Source organism: Cibotium barometz, chromosome 24 (assembly GCF_041138505.1).
Source record: "Cibotium barometz isolate CiBa-2024 chromosome 24, ASM4113850v1, whole genome shotgun sequence".
Lineage (NCBI taxonomy): Eukaryota > Viridiplantae > Streptophyta > Polypodiopsida > Cyatheales > Cibotiaceae > Cibotium > Cibotium barometz.
The window spans coordinates 8,665,594-8,684,474 of record NC_141069.1 but is presented as its reverse complement, the minus strand read 5'-3'; the positions used below and the strand labels follow the sequence as shown (position 1 = coordinate 8,684,474).

The following is an 18,881-nucleotide window of genomic DNA, read 5'->3' as shown; positions in this document are numbered from 1 at the left end:
AACAGTCGTGGCGAGAATCTTGAGGATCCGCTTCGGAAAAGGAAATGCAAGCAACGGTGGCCTCGATCGGGGATGACGGAGCGACTACCATGGAGTCCTCTTGAGGGCGAAGACCATAATAGGCCGAAGCTTGCTGAATAGATCAAAAACCACAAAGATCTTGAAAACACCAACTTGCACAGGAGGGGAGAAAAGGAGTGAGGCAAGGAAACAAAAGGACGATGGAAAAAGGAGGGGGGGGGGGGGGGGCGCTCTAAAAATGGCGGGACAAGCTAAGGGGGCAAAGGAAAGCAGCAAGAAAAAACAAGGGGGGCCGCGGGGGGGCGGGTGGGGTGGGGTGGGGTGGGGCGACGTTCAAGCGGAGCTCAAAAGCTCGCATGTAAGTTGTAACCAGCCAATATAATCATAGGGTTGCTTTGGCCAAGAAACAAGAAGCCCTGGACAGGGAGAGAGCTATCAGGCGCAGATTGTTGTGCTTCAGAGGGAACATGAGAAGCATCCACAATCTCCTTGGATCCCGAACCTCATGTCTGCACTTAAGAGCAGAGCTGCAAATGGGGGGAAGAATCCAAGAACGAGGGTTAAGGAGAGAAAGTGCAGCCAATATATGAGAGAGTAGAATCATGGCATCATTGCTTCTCATATGGGACCTTGTTGGCAACACAAGCCACCTGATTGGTTGAGATTTCCCCCTCGTTTGGTTTGAAATCTCCCTTTTTTTTTTTTTTCCGAGAAAAGATCCTTTCATTAGTTATGTAAAAAACGCCCGTAGGGCTACAAAAGAGATCTCTCCTGCTCCTAACAGAGAGAAGAGCAGTGAATACATCATGGCAGCCCGGGAGACTCTCCCTAGGTGCTGCAAAATACAAAAATCAGTCTAAAGGACTGAACGGCTAAATCATACAATGGGGGGGGGGAAGAGCCAAACAGGAGGCCTGTAGTGCCAACGGGGGGATCCCGTGTGTAGGGTGTAGAACGGGCCGCAGCGCCAAGTGGTATGAAAGGCCTGGCGCCGTAAGATCGCCTCATCCGAGTCTCCCCGGATGCGGTCGTACTGACCTCGCGGGGTGTGGATCAACTCCTGCCAAATCCCTCGAACAGTCTCTGCTGGTGGCTCCAATCTCCCCTCAAAGGCCGTGAAGCACCGGGCCCTCCAGGTGAACCAGATGGTGAGGCTGCTGAGGAGCTCCCATCGTAAATCCCTCTCCTGTGTCCAGCTGGCGGACGAGTAATCCGGTGCCGGAACCAGGCGAGGCTGGCCCCTAATAAAGCTGATGGCCTGACTGCCCTGCTCCATCTCATAGCCCATAGCAGGCCCTGACGAAGTCGACCAAGCAGCGGCACCCCACGTAAACATACCCTCTGGAGAGAGGGGGGCCAGAATACGCAGCATCCGCAGCCAAATCTGCTGAGCCTGAGGGCAGTCCCAAAGGCAATGTCGCTGTGTCTCCATAGGGTGGCCGCATCGGACGCAGGCCGCCGGGAGACCGCTGTAAACAAGCCAAGTGCCAACTGCTGAGCCCCTGTGGGCGACCAGCCACTGAAAAGCCGAGATCCTGCGGGCCTGTCGACTAGCCCAGAGCCGAGCCCAGAAATCCTCCAGGAACTCCTGTGATAGTCCCTGCAATCGCCAATGCCCCGATGCCGCTGGAGAAACCGTCCTCCTCGCCGTCAAGATATGCCGTCCCAGCCGAACAGTATACTGGAAAAATGTGATCTCTGTGGCCTCAAGGGATGCATAAGGATCATGCCACTCGTACTCTCCGGGGTCCCACTGCAGCCGGGCCAAGGGGCGCGCTGCATATGCCCATATGCGCCAATCCGGGAGCACGTCAGCAGGGTCGGGGTCAATATGCCACTTCCGAGAAGCGGCAGCCACTACCCGAATCCTCTGAAAGGTGCACTCTGCAACCAAAGGCGACTCCACCTCCACTCTCTGGAGTCGGCCCTCATCCTGAATCTCATAATAGAGGCATCTGCCATCCTCAGTGCTAGCTCTGACAGCAATCAGGATCTCCAACTGTGTGAAGGCACCCATCCACCGTGGGGCCACTGGCTCGAGAGGTGTGAACCACTCCTCTGTAAGTGCCTCCCGAATATCATCCCTCATAATCAACCCCCCTCTGAAGTGACTCAGCCTCTCCACCTGGGTCTCCTCTGGTAGACTGCAGAAAGCCTGCCAGTCTCCAAAACTACGAGCTGGGCCTGCCGCTAAAGGTCCCCAGGCTAGACGAGGCCGAGAACCCAGCATATGACCCTGCTCTGTACGAACCGCTGGGCTCCAGATGAGCGGCTGCCTGGCCCGCTCCTCAACACAAGACGGAGGCCGCTGAGAGAGCCCCGGTCTCAGTAGCTCCCAAGCTCGCAGGATACTCAAAGCAAATCTGTCCTCCCATCCTCTACTGAGGCCTGTCCTCCTCATCTCTATGAAAATCCAGCGAATCTCTGGTGCCCAAGTACCCCCTGCAGGAGGCGCCCGGGCCTGCAGTCGCTGCAAGAGGAGCTCTTTCCAAGGCTCAGCGCCTGGAAGCAACCCCCGAACAATAAGCTTCCCCAATAAGGCTCTACTCTGATCGACTGGATCTATAATGCCCAAACCGCCCTGAGCCAACGGAAGTGTAATAACTGCCCATGCAACCTTTGCCCGGGCTGGCTGACCGTCCCGCCCAGACCACAGAAAGTTCCTGATCAGCCTCTGTACCTGGCTGATGCAAGAGCTCGAGAAAATCCAGCAAGACGTAATGTACCACATAGTCGCTAACAGCACCTGATTTGCCACCACCACCCTCCCAGCCAAGGATAGTCGAGCTGTACTCCAATACAATAGCTTCTTCCGAATGCTCAGAAGAAGCGGGGCAATCTGCTGCTCGGGTGACAAATCGAGGCCAATCTGGCATCCCAAATACCGCACTGCTGTGCCGGAAGGAATCCATCTAAAACCGGGGTCCGGACTCCATGCCGGAGTGGGAGCACTACTGATCCAAAAGGCCACTGTCTTGCGCCAATTGATCAATGCTCCCGAAGCTGCACTAAAAACCTGGAGCGACTGCTCTGCCCGAATAAGATTGGCCTCTTGGCCATGCAAAAATAAGCCCGTGTCGTCTGCAAACTCTGCATCAAGCAAATCCTCCCCCCGGACTGGGAGCTGAAGTCCTCTCAAACCAACCTCCTCTGCCGTCAAATACATACTCATAGCCTCCGCAAAGAAGAGAAAAAGGAAAGGGGCGAGAGGACACCCCTGACGGACTGATCTGGTCAGCTCAAAACTCGGCCCCCGACCTCCTGCAATCAGCACCTGGCTGCGAGCTGTGGAATACAAAGCTGCCACCCCTCTGATCCATCCTGGCTCAAAGCCCAGGCGCAGCATAGTGCCCTCTAAGAATCCCCAATCAACTCTATCGTATGCCTTCTCAAAATCGAGAAGCATCACGACCAAGTCCTCGCCAAGAAACCTAGCTCGGGCCGTCGCCTCCCAAAAAGTAAAGATGTTGTCAAGGATACTGCGCTCCTTGACAAATCCTGTCTGAGTAGCATGAATCAACTCCCCCAGGAAGGGCTGGATCCTCAAACTCAAGGCCTTTGCCAAGACCTTGTATACAGTATTGAGGATCGTAATAGGCCTCCAATGCCGAATGTCATCCGATACTCCCTCCCCCTTGGGGATAAGATAGATCAAGCCCTCTGAAAAGCTCTGCGGCATCACCCCAGTGTCCAAAACATGCTGAAAGCCCCTGCGGAGGCCTGGCCCCAAAAGGTCCCAATAGCGCATAAAAAAGGCCGGCGTCAGTCCGTCCTCCCCTGGGCAACTATGTCGCGGCAGGACCCTCAAGGCCTCGGCAAGCTCAATCTCTGACAGAGGCGCACCTAGAACTGTGCGCATATGGTCTGTGACCCTCCTCTGCACATGGGCCCACATTGTCTGTCTGCATACATCTCGATCCTCAGTGGCTGGCTCCGCTGAAAGCAAGTCACGATAAAAAGCAGTGGCAATGGCTCTGATCTCCCCGAGCTCAGTAGCTATCGATCCATCCGGTCTACCAAGCTGGCGAACCCCTGCTCGCGCATGACGGGGTCCAGTGATCTCAAAAAACTCCCCAGTCACTCGATCACCAAGCTGCGTCCACTGAGAGGCCTGACGACGATAATAAAACTCATGTCTCTGCTCCTCTGCCTCTCTAACCTCCTGGCGTGCCTGGCTCAGCTGGGACGCCACCCACTCACATGCAGGCTGCTGCTCCTGAAGGCGCTGTAGCGAAGCAAGGCTGCGTCTCAGCCGTTGCTCCCGCTCGCGAATCTCTCCCAGTCGTGTCAAAGCTGCAGCGTGAAGAAAAGAGCTAAGATCAATGAGTCCCTGGGCACACTGGCCCGCTGCATCCTGGTCAGAGCACTGACTATCATGCCAGATCCTCTCAATGTCCTCAGCGAGACTGGGGTCTGCAAGTACCCTCTCTGGGATCCTCAACTGCAAGCTGGGCTCCCGTGTCCCCTCCTCCAAAGTCAGTATAACTGGCGCATGATCTGAAAATGAGGTGCCAGCAAGAATGCCGACGGAGCCCCCTCGCTCCCCCAACCAATCGCCCACATAAAAGCGATCAATCCGAGATAGATTAGTCCCTCCCTGCCGGCGATCCGACCGAGAGAAACTAAGACTGTCCTGAGACCGGGAGAAAGCCCCATGCTGCCATGCATCAGTGATCCTCAATGTCATACAAAACCGGTCCCAAGCTGCAAGCTCCGTGCCGTGCACTGTAACATGACTGCCTCCCACCCTATCTGCCGGGTCCTCAAGCATGTTGAAGTCTCCCCCAACACACCAATGTGCGGCCTCTAGCAATGCATCTGTAACCTGAGTCCAGAACTCTGCTCTGGCACTAGCATGATTGGGCGCATAGATGTTGAGCACACCCAATAGCTCATCATGCATCCTCAGAATGACATACTGTGCTCTACCAGGCACAATGATCCCTCGATCCACAATGGCCTGCCGCCATGCATCTGCAATAACCATGCATACTCCTCCCTGTCCTCCCAAAGGACCAAACCCTGCAGACCAGAAAGTATCCCATCTACCAGGCATCACCGAACCATATCTCCGGATCCTGCTCTCACCCAAGTGATGCTCCTGCATCATCAGAATGTCAATGCTGCCACCAACCAGGCATCTCTGTAGCTCCTGCCTCAAGCAGCCTCGATAGCGTATAAAGTGTGCTCCGCCAAGGCCCTGTACATTCCATGAGATGATCCTCATGGATGTCCTACTGAGGTGGAGGCTGTCTCAGCCGTGCGGCGGGCCTTCGCAAGCGGCTTGGATGGAGAGTAGTCCCCATCCGAACGGCTGCGAGTCTGCCCACCCGGTGTACTGCAAGTATCCCGGATCAGGCGCCAGTGGCTGTGACCCATGACGACTGCCTCCTGCTCGGACATAGTAACCTCGTGAATACTCACATATCCTGGGTCGCGTGCCAAATCTGCAACTATGCGCACGACCAAATGCCGAATCCCGGATGTATCCACTCCCTCGGGATCCAAGACAAAATGAGCCAACTCCCAAAGTCGGCCTAGCACATCTGTAACCTCCAAGTCGCTCATGTGGTGAGAAAACTCAACTGCCTGAGTCTTCAACGTGCTGAGAGCGAGCTCTAGAGTCCACTCCCGATCACAAGGTCCACATAGAGGGAACGAGAAGGCCACCGCTGAGTCTAGTGCCTCCTCCCCGCGGGCCGGGGGTATCACTACATGCACTCGGATGGGTGATGGCTCATGGGGGCCCTCTGCTCCAAAAAGCCGTGTAAAGGTATAATCAAACGCCGCCGAGCGCTGTCGAATGCCGAGACGACTCAGCCGACTGCGGATAGATGAAATCCGTGAGGCCCTAATCGGCATAGGTCTCCTCTGTGATGCTCGAGCGAGGTCAGTGCTCAGCGCCCTCCGGACTGCAGGTGAGCGCCAGGGAGCTGCCAGAACCTCCCGGGAAGGCGAGGCGGGCGGAGGGGGAGGAGGGGGAGGAGAGGGAGGAGGAGAGGGAGCCGCTGCCGAGGCCGGAGCGGGGACGGGAGGAGGCGAAGGTGGAAGCGAGGCGGTGGGAGGGGATGGGTGTGGGGGAGGTGAAGGAGGGGGAGCTGGCATCTCCTGGTCCTCGGTCGCTGCAGGGGTCTCCTCCTGAAGGGGAGCAAATCTGTTCCTCACGGGAACCCAGTGAGGCTGAGACTGTTGCTGCTGCTGCAGCGGTATCGGGGCGTGCTGCTGTGGCTGTCTCCCTCGACGGCGCCCCTGTCCAGGCTGCCACTCCGAGGTCTCTGTGGCCTGAGCAGGTGTCCCTGAGGCAGCCTGCCGAGCCGAATCTGTGGGCGGGCCATCCGTGGCCTGCTGCTGTGGTGAGGGCCGAGGTCTCCTGCGAGGGCAGGCCTTGGCCAAATGACCGACCTGCCTGCAAATGAAGCACTGGTTCGGGAGCCCCGAGAACTCCACTCTCTGATCAATCCACCCCCCCCCTATCCTAGGTAGCTGAATGACCTTAGGAAGGGAGGAGATGTCAGATACCAACACTCTGACCGAAGGTAGCCCAGCTGCTCTGGCCACCACTGAAGCTGCTGAGGGGCCCGTCTCAAGAACCGAGCCCACCAATGCTCCGAGCCTGGAGAGGAGCGGAAGATACTCCCGGCGGAGACCAGGGAAACAAACTGTAATATGGAAGAGGCGCTCTCCCTGCTCCGCCGCAGCTGGGTCAAATCCATGCTGCCAAGGCCTGAAGAAAGCCCGAGCACCCCTGATATCCAGAGGACTCATGGCAAGGACCTTGGCAACGCTCTGGGCAGCCTCGAACTCGATCTGATAATGTCCCCGGCCCAAGAGCTGTACATCAAGGATCTTGCCCACATCTGCAAGAAGGCGAGCCTGAAGTAGATCCCTGATCTCCCCTCTGCTGGGGCGAGTGCCGACTATACGGCAGATGGTGGAGTGAGCCTGAAGGCGTTCCACCTCTGCGGTGAGGCTCGCTTCCTCTTCCGGCGAAAGAGAAAGCCTGATGGGGATGACCTCGGGGGCGGGCGAGGGGGCTGCGGAAGAGTCCCTCTGAGGCGAGGCGGGAGGAGTCTCCATCAGAGTCTGAAGCTCAAGCGAAGGCGAGGCGAAAGCGAAAAACCCCAGCAAGAAGCGGGCTGCACACCAAGAGGCGGAAGACGGATGACGAAGAGGAAAAAAAACCACAAACCCCCAAGGGGGGGAAGGCAGCGCGACAGAGGAGGGAAGGGGGGGGGGCGGCGAACGTGAGAAGGAGAGGGGGGGGGGCGCTGCTGAATGGAGGCGGGCGAGATGAGATCGAGGCGGCGGGGGGGTCAGCAGGCGGAAGCGGGGGGGGGATGGCGAGCAGGTGGAAGCGGGGGGGGGATGGCGAGCAGGCGGAAGCGGGGGGGGGGAACAGGCGGAAGCGGGGGGGGATGGCGAGCAGGCAGCAGCGGGGGGGGGAGGCGCAATGGCGCAGAGGGGAGGGGGCGAAACAGGCGAGAAGGGGGGGGCGGCGCAGCAGCGAGGTAGGAGAGGGGGGGGGCGCAGCGGCAAAAGGGGGGGGGGGAACGAAGGTGCGCAGAGCTAGGGGGGGGGCGGGAGCTTCAGCGAGCGGGTGAAAAAAAATGAAGCTGTCTTGAAATCTCCCTTTTGTATGTTGGCTTTGTATGTTGGCAACACAAGCCACCTGATTGGTTGAGATTTCCCCTTGTTTGGTTTGAATCTCCCTTTGTTTATAGTACTTAATACAAGTCTCTTTTCCAGGCTGCCGCGGGGGGGGGGGGGGGGGGGGGGGCGGCGGCGGCGGGGGGCGTGGTGGGGGGGAGGAACACCACCCATGGAAGAGTGATAGAACTTGAGACCTTGAGGGCTAATCCTGCAGCTAAGCATCAACGTGAAGCCAAGGCTTCTTGCCATGCGGAAGAAGACTGTCAACAAGCCTTGGTAGATCAACGACAACAAGGGAACGAGGCTCAACAACAGGAATTGGATACACACTGCCGCCAAGAATTTGTGGCCATTCTTCAACAAACTCGGCAAACCTCAACATCGTCATCACATGCACTTCCAAAGAAGATCCAATTTAGTAGTATGACAGTGAGAAAGATGCTAATGCTTTAAGTTCTTGGTTGCATTCAATGCTTGTTTTACTGTTGTCAATAGGACGGATACAAAAAAAAGTCATGCTTGCCTCTTGTCAGGGTAAGTAGAAACACGGATGGTTTTTCCCGCATTACTACCTACCATTGGTTCAAGTTTGAGGCGGCCTTTATTTTATTTTATTTTTCTGCGAGAAAGATACTTCTATTAGTTAACAAAAAAACAGCCACGAAGAGCTAAATACAACCACGAATGGCTAGATACAAACTCGCCTCCATGTACGGGGCAAGGATCGAAGAATCAAAAGGTGGAGAAAGATGCACTTCTCCTCTGGCTAGCCACTCTATGAGGAGAAGGCTATCTCATACAGGGGGGAAGTCAAGGGTGGGGGGGATAACCCCACAAGTGGTTTGTAATGCCAAGTGGGATCACCACCTCTATCTGTAAGAAAGGGCCAAGCTGCCAGAGCCTCAAGACAGCTTCCCGCCGCTTCCGCATGCGGTCAGAGCCACCCTACAACTTCCCCCACTAACCGCAGAGGGTATGAATGATGTCGAGCCAAATGCTCCTGATGGACTCTGCGCGGACTGTGGGTACCCTCGATGGCTTCACTCCATCGAGCTCTCCATATGTGCCAGGCTGCAATGCTACTAAAAAACTCCCATCTCTGGCACGAGCCCAGAGTCCAATGATCAGTAGATGGGGTTGGGACTGGTACTGTCAAAATGCTAAGCTGAGAGACCTGAAGGGCTAGCCCCCCACTTTCCTCCTCATAAGCCATGACTTGAGGAGGCCTTTATTGTCTCCTCACTTTTTCCAACCGTGTGATATACAGTTACAGAAGTCTGATAAGAACCGGTTAGGCACATTCCTTCATGGTTTAGACCACCAAATTTAATGGGATGTCCATAGCCTTTGTTGTGAGACACTAGCTATTGCTGTGCAATTAGCTCAAAACATGGAGTTGAAATGTAACCATGGAGCAATGAGAATTTACCATATAGTGTGTAATATGCATTTCTCCCCAGGCATACAACAACCGTGCTTGTAGTGAACTCATCAATTTTTTTTTAAGGGTTGTAACCTCCTCCACTGAAAGTTGTGCCTTTTCAAGTAGAGGAGCAAGAAAGTTGTGCCTTTTCAAGTAGAGGAGCAAGAAAGTCAAATGCAACCCAATTTAAATTTGCATCACATTAACTCTTTAAGCATTTCAAAAAAACACTTGAATCAAGTATGCATTCTGTCAAACCTGAATCCAAAAACATTAAATAAAGCAATTTTTAAATGATCAACTGACCAATCAGAGCCTGATCACTGAGCACCACATTCTCTGGTGGTTTCTTTGTTACTTCACCAGACTTCAACCACTCAGCTAGCTCACAGGGTACATTTAGTTTATTTGCCAGCTCCTCTAGAATTGTTTGACCACCTTTTGACCTACAAAAGACAAAATAAAGGTTTCATTTGTGAAACTTTGGAGATGCAGCTTTGGGCAAAAGAATGTTCTAAAATGAAAATCTGTAAATCAAGGAAGTGGCACTCAAAAATTGGGTAGATATAAGCTTTAAAAAAAGCTTGAAAGATCCTCATAATTCCACACAAGTTCATGTGCACTAAATGTTGAAAAATCTGAAAATTGTAAGGTTACACAAATTAAATTCAATTTTCATCCATGACACCTTCAAAATATCATCAAATAAATCCTGCTTGGAATGTAACCTACCTGTCAGACTTGCAGTAAAAATACTACACTAGCCTGCATATCAAAGATACATGATACCTTACTTGGAGAACTCATAAACTCAGTTGACTTTTAGGTTGTTAAGCCACTTCTGCTCAGATATCTAACCTTACCTTCGTCCACAGGTAATTTTCCTTGCCACAACAATTCTCTTCAGAAAGGTTCTTGTATTTTTCTTCTTTGTTGGTGAAGTTTCATCCATTCGCTTCCCACTAAAGCCCTGGCCTCCAACAAGCAGGGCTTTGAACAATGAAATATAAATGAGAGCCTTCTCTTCATCATCCTGACCAAAAAAAGATTCAAGTCTCTTTCAACTTTTGACTTTCAAGTAGAAAAAGTGGGTTGGTAGATGGCTAGGTAAGATTTGTACCAGCATGTCACCAACAGATAAATGAGAGAGTAATAGGTCCAATATCAAATCCTCATCTGAAAAAACAGAACTTAGAAGAGAATTTAGCAAAGAGGCATACACTAGCATACCCTATCCGTTTGACTATAAAGCATATATAAACCTATTACATTGGAAAAACTTCAATCAAAGTATCACACCCGTGACTCAAAACAGCAATTAAAATTAAACTCACATGGAAGAGCCTCCTTTGAATTATGTGGTCAGTTGCACCATGTGCCTTGCATTGCAAGTGCTAACATTGCAAGTGCTAACATGCAAAAATCTAGACTAACAAAGGTAAGTTTGAGGTCTTCAAATCCCTCGCTTCCCAAACTGCCCCTCTCTTCCTCCTGAGCCCGCTCTCTCATTCATAGAGTTTGCCTCATAAATTTTTCTTGCTACTAGTATATTAGTGTCAGTTTTTGTTTTTATTATTGGGTTACACGCCGTTCTGCATGATGAATGTGTATTGATGGACTACCACAAATGAGCAACACCTCCATATATTTACTGCGGTATGAAAACTTGCTCGGTGGTTCCGAGTCTGGTAGAAATCAAGATTTTCCTCAAGTCAAGAAGGCGGAAGAAAGGAAGCCTTTCCCAAAGGAACAATTCCGGAAATCAATTAAACGAGGCCTAGTATCTCTCAAAGATACTACCCATCATGTCATTTGTCCCAACATGTATAATTGTTCACTTCGAGCCTTTCTAGATCTCCCTCTATGCCTAGAGATGTTGTGCCTATATGATAGAGTTTTAAGAGATAGCAAGAGAAGAGAGCAACATAACTCAAAAAGCACGTGCATCGCCCAGGTGAGTGCCATGTGGACATGCTTCCTACTTGCGACCACCCTCTAGGCAAAGTGTGTGTTAGAAGTCATCTCCTGTCTATATTTATACACCAGGGCCTCTGTTGTGGGTGTGCCCGCCCTGTATAAGGTGTTTTATCATTTTTCCTCACTCCCCGTATTTTTCCCTATTTTTTTCCATTTTTCCAGTGGTGTGGAGGGATGGCAGAGGTTGGCAAGAGCACTTAGGGGCTGGCCGACTGTCCCATCTGCAGTCCTGTGGCTGGCCGACTGCTCACATGGGGCATATAAATAGGCCCCATGCCCCCACCACTTCCTCATTCATTTTTCTGCTGCGGGATCTTGTGTATAGAGAAAAGTTTACACACCTATCTCTCTGTGTTTCTTGTGCTGTCTATTTTCTGCAATCTACTTGCTCTTGTCTACCCAAGTTTGGTTATCATTTCCGCTGCATATTCTGACATGGTATCAGAGCCCTAGGCTCGTGATAGATCTTGGGAGTTTTTCTGAGCAAGAGGGGGAGCGTTAGGCTGATTGGTGGACTGTTTCGGACTGTACGGGAAGAGAAGGTGCAAGAGAAAGGCAGGCCAAAGGTGCTGGACAGCCACTTGCAGGTTTTACATTTTTTTTTCCCACCCACCCACCCTTTCAGTTTTCTCCCCGCGATGGCAGATTTACTAGAGATGGCTGAGAAGCACGTGAAGATTCCGACTCTCCCCACGTTCCCAGTGGATCGTCACTTGGACGGGTCCAATTACGGCATCTGGAAGGTCATGATGGAGTCAGTGTTGGAGTCATATGACCTTGCTGATTTTATCATCATCAGGATTCCACGGCCGGAAGCAGAGAAAGGGGAGTTACTGTCGACAAGGAAGGACCGAGAGGCACAGGCCCACGTGGGATCGTGTCAATGCCAGGGTCCGGTCGTTTATTTTCCTCAACTGCACACCACAAGTGATCAATCATGTAAAGCACATGACGCTGGTGAGAGGCATATGGGAGCACTTGGCTTCTTTGTATATCAGGGTAACAACCATGAAACGGATCTCCTTGGAAGTGCAAATGCGGGTTATGAACCCTGCAAAGTCTTCGACGATGCGGGAACACATTAACAAGCTGCAGGCCCTTCAGCAGGAAGTCCTACAAGCTGGGAAAGAGATATCACCTGAAGACATGGCCATCACTTTGCTTTCCCACTTGCCTGCTCAGTATTCTGCTTTCTATTCCTCGTTGATTTTACGAGTGGCAGGTTCAGCACCATAACCTGGGAGGAGCTTGTGCCAATGGTCTTCGACCAGGAGGAACGTTTCACGAACCCTCCTCACAGCGGAGGTTCGGAGGCCTTAACTAGCCAACGGTCGAAAGGCCGGAATAACAACAAGGGCAAAGGGAAACTGTTGAGCTCTTTTATGCAGACGCCATTGAAGACTCATTGGGACGTAGGATTGCGAATCTTGCGGTATCTGCAGAGTACGAAGGATCTGGGACTCTTTTACACAGGAGGGAATGGAGTCAGGCTCCAAGGTTGGAGTGACTCAGATTGGGGAGGAGATCTAGATACGAGGAGATCTACTTCAGGATACAGTTTTACCCTCGGCTCATGAGCAGTTTCTTGGAGCAGCAAGAGGCAGCCAACTATTGTCCTTTCTTCGACAGAGGCAAAGTACCGGACTGCTTGTGTCACCATTTGGCCACCCGAATGGTTCACTCTTGCTTTCACACTATGTACATATTGGATTAGTGTCCATGGCTTATGGAATATGCCTATGCAGGTGATTGACACGTGTCATGCTGTATAGTTGGATATGATATTCCGCTGGGACTTGATGTTATCATGCCCGGAATATCTGGAGGACTTGGCTTTCCGCTGGGACTTGTGCCTTTGTGTACATGCCCGGAAACGCCTGGAGGATTGGCTTTCCACTGGGTCTGGTATCACATATACTTGCCTGGAAACGCCTGGTCTTATATGGTTTCATGAACGGAAATTGCTCATGCCAATGCTGTGCATAGCATCTTTATGTGCTTGCCTGCAAATGAAATTGCATGCTGTTTTCATGCCTGCATGACCTATGTGTAGTTCCGGGTAAGGGGACGCCCGCCCGTGAACCGTGCGTGTGAAACTGTCTGCTGACATGGTTGTGTGGCATGTGAACAGGTGGTAAGTATTACCCAATCTAGGCTCAAATAGCCCTTAGGACTTAGCCAATATTTATAAGCGAGTGCGTTCCCACTTCATTAAAGTTTGGGCGCCCAAAAGTCACTTATAAATTATGACCTCTTCCAAGTTCACACTCACTGAAGTCCCGAGGCGGACAAGACTCAATGTCCAAGACCTGATCCTCCCCTTTTACTCATAAATGGGCATCTCCCCATGTCCCTTCACCTGATTGGACCCCAATTCACTTACTTATTAAGAGAAATTCGTGTTTTCTCTTCATGAGGATTTTTGGAGGCTGAAAACTCTGTTTTTCCACCATTTCTCTCATTTCCAAGCTCTCCATAGCCATACCCAACTTGCTAGGGTGTTTTCCAAGCTTCCAAGAGTGTTTCCAAGTGCTAATCACTCTCCTACTCACTCCTAATGACTGAAATTCAGCAAAAACAGCTCTCATTTTTGCTGTAATTTCTGGTCTTTTTGCTGAAAACCCTAATTTCAGCCTTCCTTTCTCAAGTTGAACCATAGGGGAAGCTTTCCCAATGTTCCCTTCATCCTCTTGAAGACTTTTGTCGCGAAGGATTGCGGCAAATCGAAGATATCAACACTTCTAAAGCTTCCAACGCGAAGGCTTCCGCCGCTTGCAACAACTTCTATGAAGACTGGTAAGGTAATTGGACAATGTATTGTCATTACTTACTCAGTAGAAGGGCAGGACTCCTTGTTTAGCCGCCCTGTGTAGTATTTCTCTTGTCCTATGTGCTCTTGAAGATGTTGCTACCTTGCTTGGTAGAACATAGAGCCAATGGTAGAGAATATGGGCACTGAAGTCGGGCCGGGCATCAAGGCAGCTCCTTGGTGATCTACATCGACATACCATTGTTTTCTAAATGCTGAATTTCATATGCATTGGCATGGAGGATTTGGCAATGGATGCCCGTGAAACTATGTATTGAATTTCTCCAATAGTAATACAATTTACTCGAGGGAGGAGTCGGCCGTTCCGGCTCATTGTGTGCCTCTTGTCAAATTCAGCAATTTACTTCTTGTATTTGAGCAAGTGTCCTTCAAATCTTAGTGTATTTAAGTGTATTGATTAGCATTGTGTTCAACCAAGTTACATTGGTATCAGAGCATACGGTTCTCTTTCGCTTCTATCGTGAGAGACGATCACCGTGAACACTAGCTATCTCTACACTTAGAACATTATGGACAGCCATACAATGAATGTTGGAGATGCTAATACAAGAGGCAAGGACAATGAAATGCATGCCTCCAATGCTTTACAGGATGAGCAAACTCATGTGGTGCACGATAGGGAACATGAATATGTGGGACAGCCGTCCCGTGGCAAAGAGAAGATGCAAGAAGAAGAGTCCATAGTCTTGAGGGCTGAACTTACTCGTATGCAGGCTCTTCTCCAAGCACAACAAGAAGAATTGAATCTCTATCGCCGCGAGGATCCATTGGTACATGACCGTTTGAAGACCAAGAAAGCTGAATCTTATATGGATCATGCAATGGCAATGATTGCTCAAGAGTTGCACATGCAACCGAGGGATGCAGCACGTGCATACTTGGCTCGTACCGAGGATGCCTATGCAGAAAAGGCAACCATCCCACATGTCTTGGAATCCCCACAAGTGCCCGAACAAGAAGTTATGTCTAAGAGGATGAACCTCCATGCGATGGGAGAGGAACAATCGGTGACTTCACGCCATGCAGGAATACCTCATGTAGCCCGTGAAGGATACAATGTTTATGGCAGTGGTCAAAATGTATGTTTGCCATTGCCGGCTGAAAATGTACATGCACAACACATGCAACATGGGCTACAATTTTCTGTTGGTGCAGGTATTCCGCGTATCTCTCATGCCACTCATGCCTCCGAGTGTGCTCGTGAGGGAGAAGCTATGGCTGAAAATGTATCAATGCATGTTGAGGGGCCAGCCATGCCTCATGCTTACAGGGCACATGTATCTATGCCTTATGCATCACCTTTTGGTCCAAAAATGATGCCAGTCACAGGAGTTGTCCCAATGGACAAACATGGGGGAAAACATGTTGAGATGCACACACATGCATCAAAGTCTCGTGACTTCAAAGCCGGAGACAAATCTGTGAAGTTTGACACATATCATGGAGAGTATGATGCATCAAAGGCACTTGCTTTTATTGCCCGGTTTGATATTGCTTTCAGTGATGAGGATTTCACTCAGAAATCCATGATCCGGCATGTAAGCATGTTCATGAAAGGCACAGCTGCCCATTGGTGGCTCACGGAGAAGCTCTCACCGAATCCCGTTAGATCATGGGAAGAGTTCAAGGAGAGGTTTTATGCTCAATTCTTGCCTCCCAATGCATTGAATGAGATAACAATGAAGTGGGATTGGGTAAAGCAAAATGAGAGCGAATCGGTAAATGCATATGTACAAAAGTTTTGGAAAGTGCTCTTGGAGGTGTCTCCATTTATGCATGTCACCGAGGCGGAAAGGAAGAGAAGGTTTCAATCGGGATTGCAACCCGTGTACAAAGCAGGATTACAAATGTATCCTGGTCATACCTTACACCAATTAATCGCAGCCGCCACCGCCACCGAGCAATTGGAACTCAAATTGAGTCGATCCAATAAGGCTAAACCCTCATTTCAAGGCAAAGAGAGGGCTGTCCAAAACCTGCAAAATGATGGACAACCACCTAAAAGGGACCAAAACCAAGCCAAATCAGGTCCAAAAGTTGAAAATAAGTTTGCTAAAAAGCGCCCTTATAAGCCGGCAAACTTTGGTCTTAGTGCTGAGAAGAAGGAGCAATATATGCGTGAAGGCAAATGCTTTACTTGTGGCAGCACTGAGCACATGGCAAAAGCATGCCCAAATAAGAAGAACAAAGCTGAAAATGCTAACGTACAGAAGCCTAATGTGCATATGGTTCCCGATGTGCAGGGCAACACTTCACATGATAGCAAAGATAGGGTTGTATGCAAAGCTTGGGGACAACTCAAGGATCAGCCCGCTTTGTTCATGTTTGATGATTGAGCATTTGAAAATTTCATATCCACTCAGATGGCAGCTGCTTTGGGTATTGAAGTGGAGGACATGGGTCCTCAAATTGAAGCAGGGGCTGCCTTTGTTGGTAGAGAAGTGCAGGTCATGCCTATTTTTGGCAAGTTGCGCATACACATTCAAGGCTATGTGGATCATGAGGATTTTCTTATGGCGCCTTTGAATGGCTGTGATGTATTGCTTGGAAAGCCTTGGCATACACGTATTGATCCGTGCAAGGCTTACAAGACTAACAGGATCACCTTCATACATAAAGGCCGAGAACATGTAATTGATGCTGGTGAAGAGGGTGATACCATTCCCCTTGTATCTCATGTACAAATTAAGAAAGTAATGAAAAAGAGTGTTTTTGCGTACTTGATTTTTGTACAAGATCATGTTGAGAAAAATAATGTACATGTAAACACTCTTAGTAATGATAGGCTGAAATTTTTGCAAGAGCACAATGATTGTTTTGCTGATGAGTTACCAAATGAGTTACCACCTGTACGACCGGAAGATCATCGTATTGATCTTGTGCCGGGTAGCTCACCACCTAATAGGCCAGCCTATCGTGTAAGTGCATCCCAAAAAGAGGAGATCATGAAGCAAGTAAATGAGCTTCTTGAGAAGGGTTTGGTTCAGCCAAGCTCTTCTCCATATTGTTCACCCGTCCTCTTAGTTCAAAAGAAGGATGGATCCTTTCGTATGTGTGTGGATTATAGAGCTTTGAATAAGCTTACCATCAAGAATCGGTTTCCGATTCCACGCATAGACGACATCCTTGACAAGTTGGATGGATCGGCATGCTTTAGCCGAATTGATCTCAACATCATCAAGTGCGTGTAGTGCCTCAGGATGTACACAAAACTGCTTTCAGGACAGCATTTGGGCTTTATGAGTATCTTGTTATGCCTTTTGGTCTTACAAATGCCCCGGCTACATTCAATAGAATGATGGATCGCATATTCCGTGGGTACAGGAAATTTACAGGTGTCTTCTTTGATGACATCCTAGTCTTCTCGAAGACCGAAGAAGAGCATAAAGCTCATTTGGCTATTGTTTTTGAAGAGCTCCATAAGCATAAACTCTTCATAAATGCAAAGAAGAGTGAGTTCTTCTTGTCAGAGATACATTATCTTGGACATATTGTGTCCGAAGATGGAGTGCGGATGGATCCTGCAAAGATTGATGCAATTCGGAATTGGCCCGAATTGAGTTCGGTGCATGAGATCCGTAGTTTTCTTGGATTATACTCTTACTACCACAGGTTCATTCGGCACTTTGCATGGATTGCTTCTCCTTTGCATGATTTGACAAAGAAGAAGGCCGTGTTCAAATGGACTAATGTAGAGAGAGATGCATTCCTCAAATTGAAAGATGCAACTACTCATGGTCCAGTGTTGATCGTTCCGGATTTGCAAAAGCCTTTTTGCGTGGAATGTGATGCATCTAGAAATTGCATAGGGGCTGTCCTTAATCAAGAGGGACATGCCGTGGCTTATGAGAGTCGTAGATTGCATGATGCAGAGCTATCTCTTGGCATTTATGAGAAAGAGCTCTTAGCTGTAATTCATGCACTTACTATATGGAAACATTACCTTCTTGGGGCTGATTTCACTGTGAAGACAGATCACCAAAGTTTGAGATATCTTCTTACTCAAACTAAGTTGTCAGAGAAGCATATGAGGATGGCCAATTTCCTCTCTATGTTTCATTTTCAGATCTTGCACACCCCAGGAAAGAAGAATGTAGTGGCCGATGCATTGTCACGAAAGCCGTATGTAGCAGCTATCTCGGTTGCCTCTCATGGGGACTTGTCTACCATGCGTGATTTGTATCATACGGATGCTGATTTTGCCATTATTTGGGCTGATTTGATGGCTGGTCATGCACATGCCTCATATGTGATCAAAGAGGGTTATCTAGCGGGAGGGAATGTCACCATTTGCCCACCCGAATGATTCACTCTTGCTTTCACACTATGTACATATTGGATTAGTGTCCATGGCTTATGGAATATGCCTATGCAGGTGATTGACACGTGTCATGCTGTATAGTTGGATATGATATTCCGCTGGGACTTGATGTTATCATGCCCGGAATATCTGGAGGACTTGGCTTTCCGCTGGGACTTGTGCCTTTGTGTACATGCCCGGAAACGCCTGGAGGATTGGCTTTCCACTGGTGGGTCTGGTATCACATATACTTGCCTGGAAACGCCTGGTCTTATATGGTTTCATAAACGGAAATTGCTCATGCCAATGCTGCATTGCATAGCATCTTTATGTGCTTGCCTGCAAATGAAATTGCATGCTGTTTTCATGCCTGCATGACCTATGTGTAGTTCCGGGTAAGGGGACGCCCGCCCGTGAACCGTGCGTGTGAAACTGTCTGCTGACATGGTTGTGTGGCATGTGAACAGGTGGTAAGGATTACCCAATCTAGGCTCAAATAGCCCTTAGGACTTAGCCAATATTTGTGAGTGAGTGCGTTCCCACTTCATTAAAGTTTGGGCGCCCAAAAGTCACTTATAAATTATGACCTCTTCCAAGTTCACACTCACTGAAGTCCCGAGGCGGACAAGACTCAATGTCCAGGACCTGATCCTCCCCTTTTACTCATAAATGGGCATCTC

At 49.9% G+C, this 18,881-nt stretch overlaps 1 protein-coding gene across 2 annotated transcripts in view; it reads right to left on the bottom strand.

Moving 5' to 3' along the window:
* The window catches only part of LOC147624878 (uncharacterized), a 54,915-nt gene that overhangs the window by 19,028 nt on the left and 17,006 nt on the right, over positions 1 to 18,881 (bottom strand). The window contains exons 2-5 of one of the 2 annotated variants that reach the window (XR_015268871.1): positions 10,215 to 10,270; positions 9,958 to 10,127; positions 9,401 to 9,540; positions 9,101 to 9,208 (exon numbers count right to left, since the gene is read on the bottom strand). Coding sequence is in view for 1 of the 2 variants with exons in the window: in XM_086818117.1 (XP_086674243.1) it covers positions 9,401 to 9,540; positions 9,958 to 10,127; positions 10,215 to 10,270 (366 nt within the window). In the remaining variant the exon portion in view is untranslated. The remainder of the gene's footprint in view (positions 1 to 9,100; positions 9,209 to 9,400; positions 9,541 to 9,957; positions 10,128 to 10,214; positions 10,271 to 18,881) is intronic. The other variant, XM_086818117.1, reaches the window with a different exon arrangement.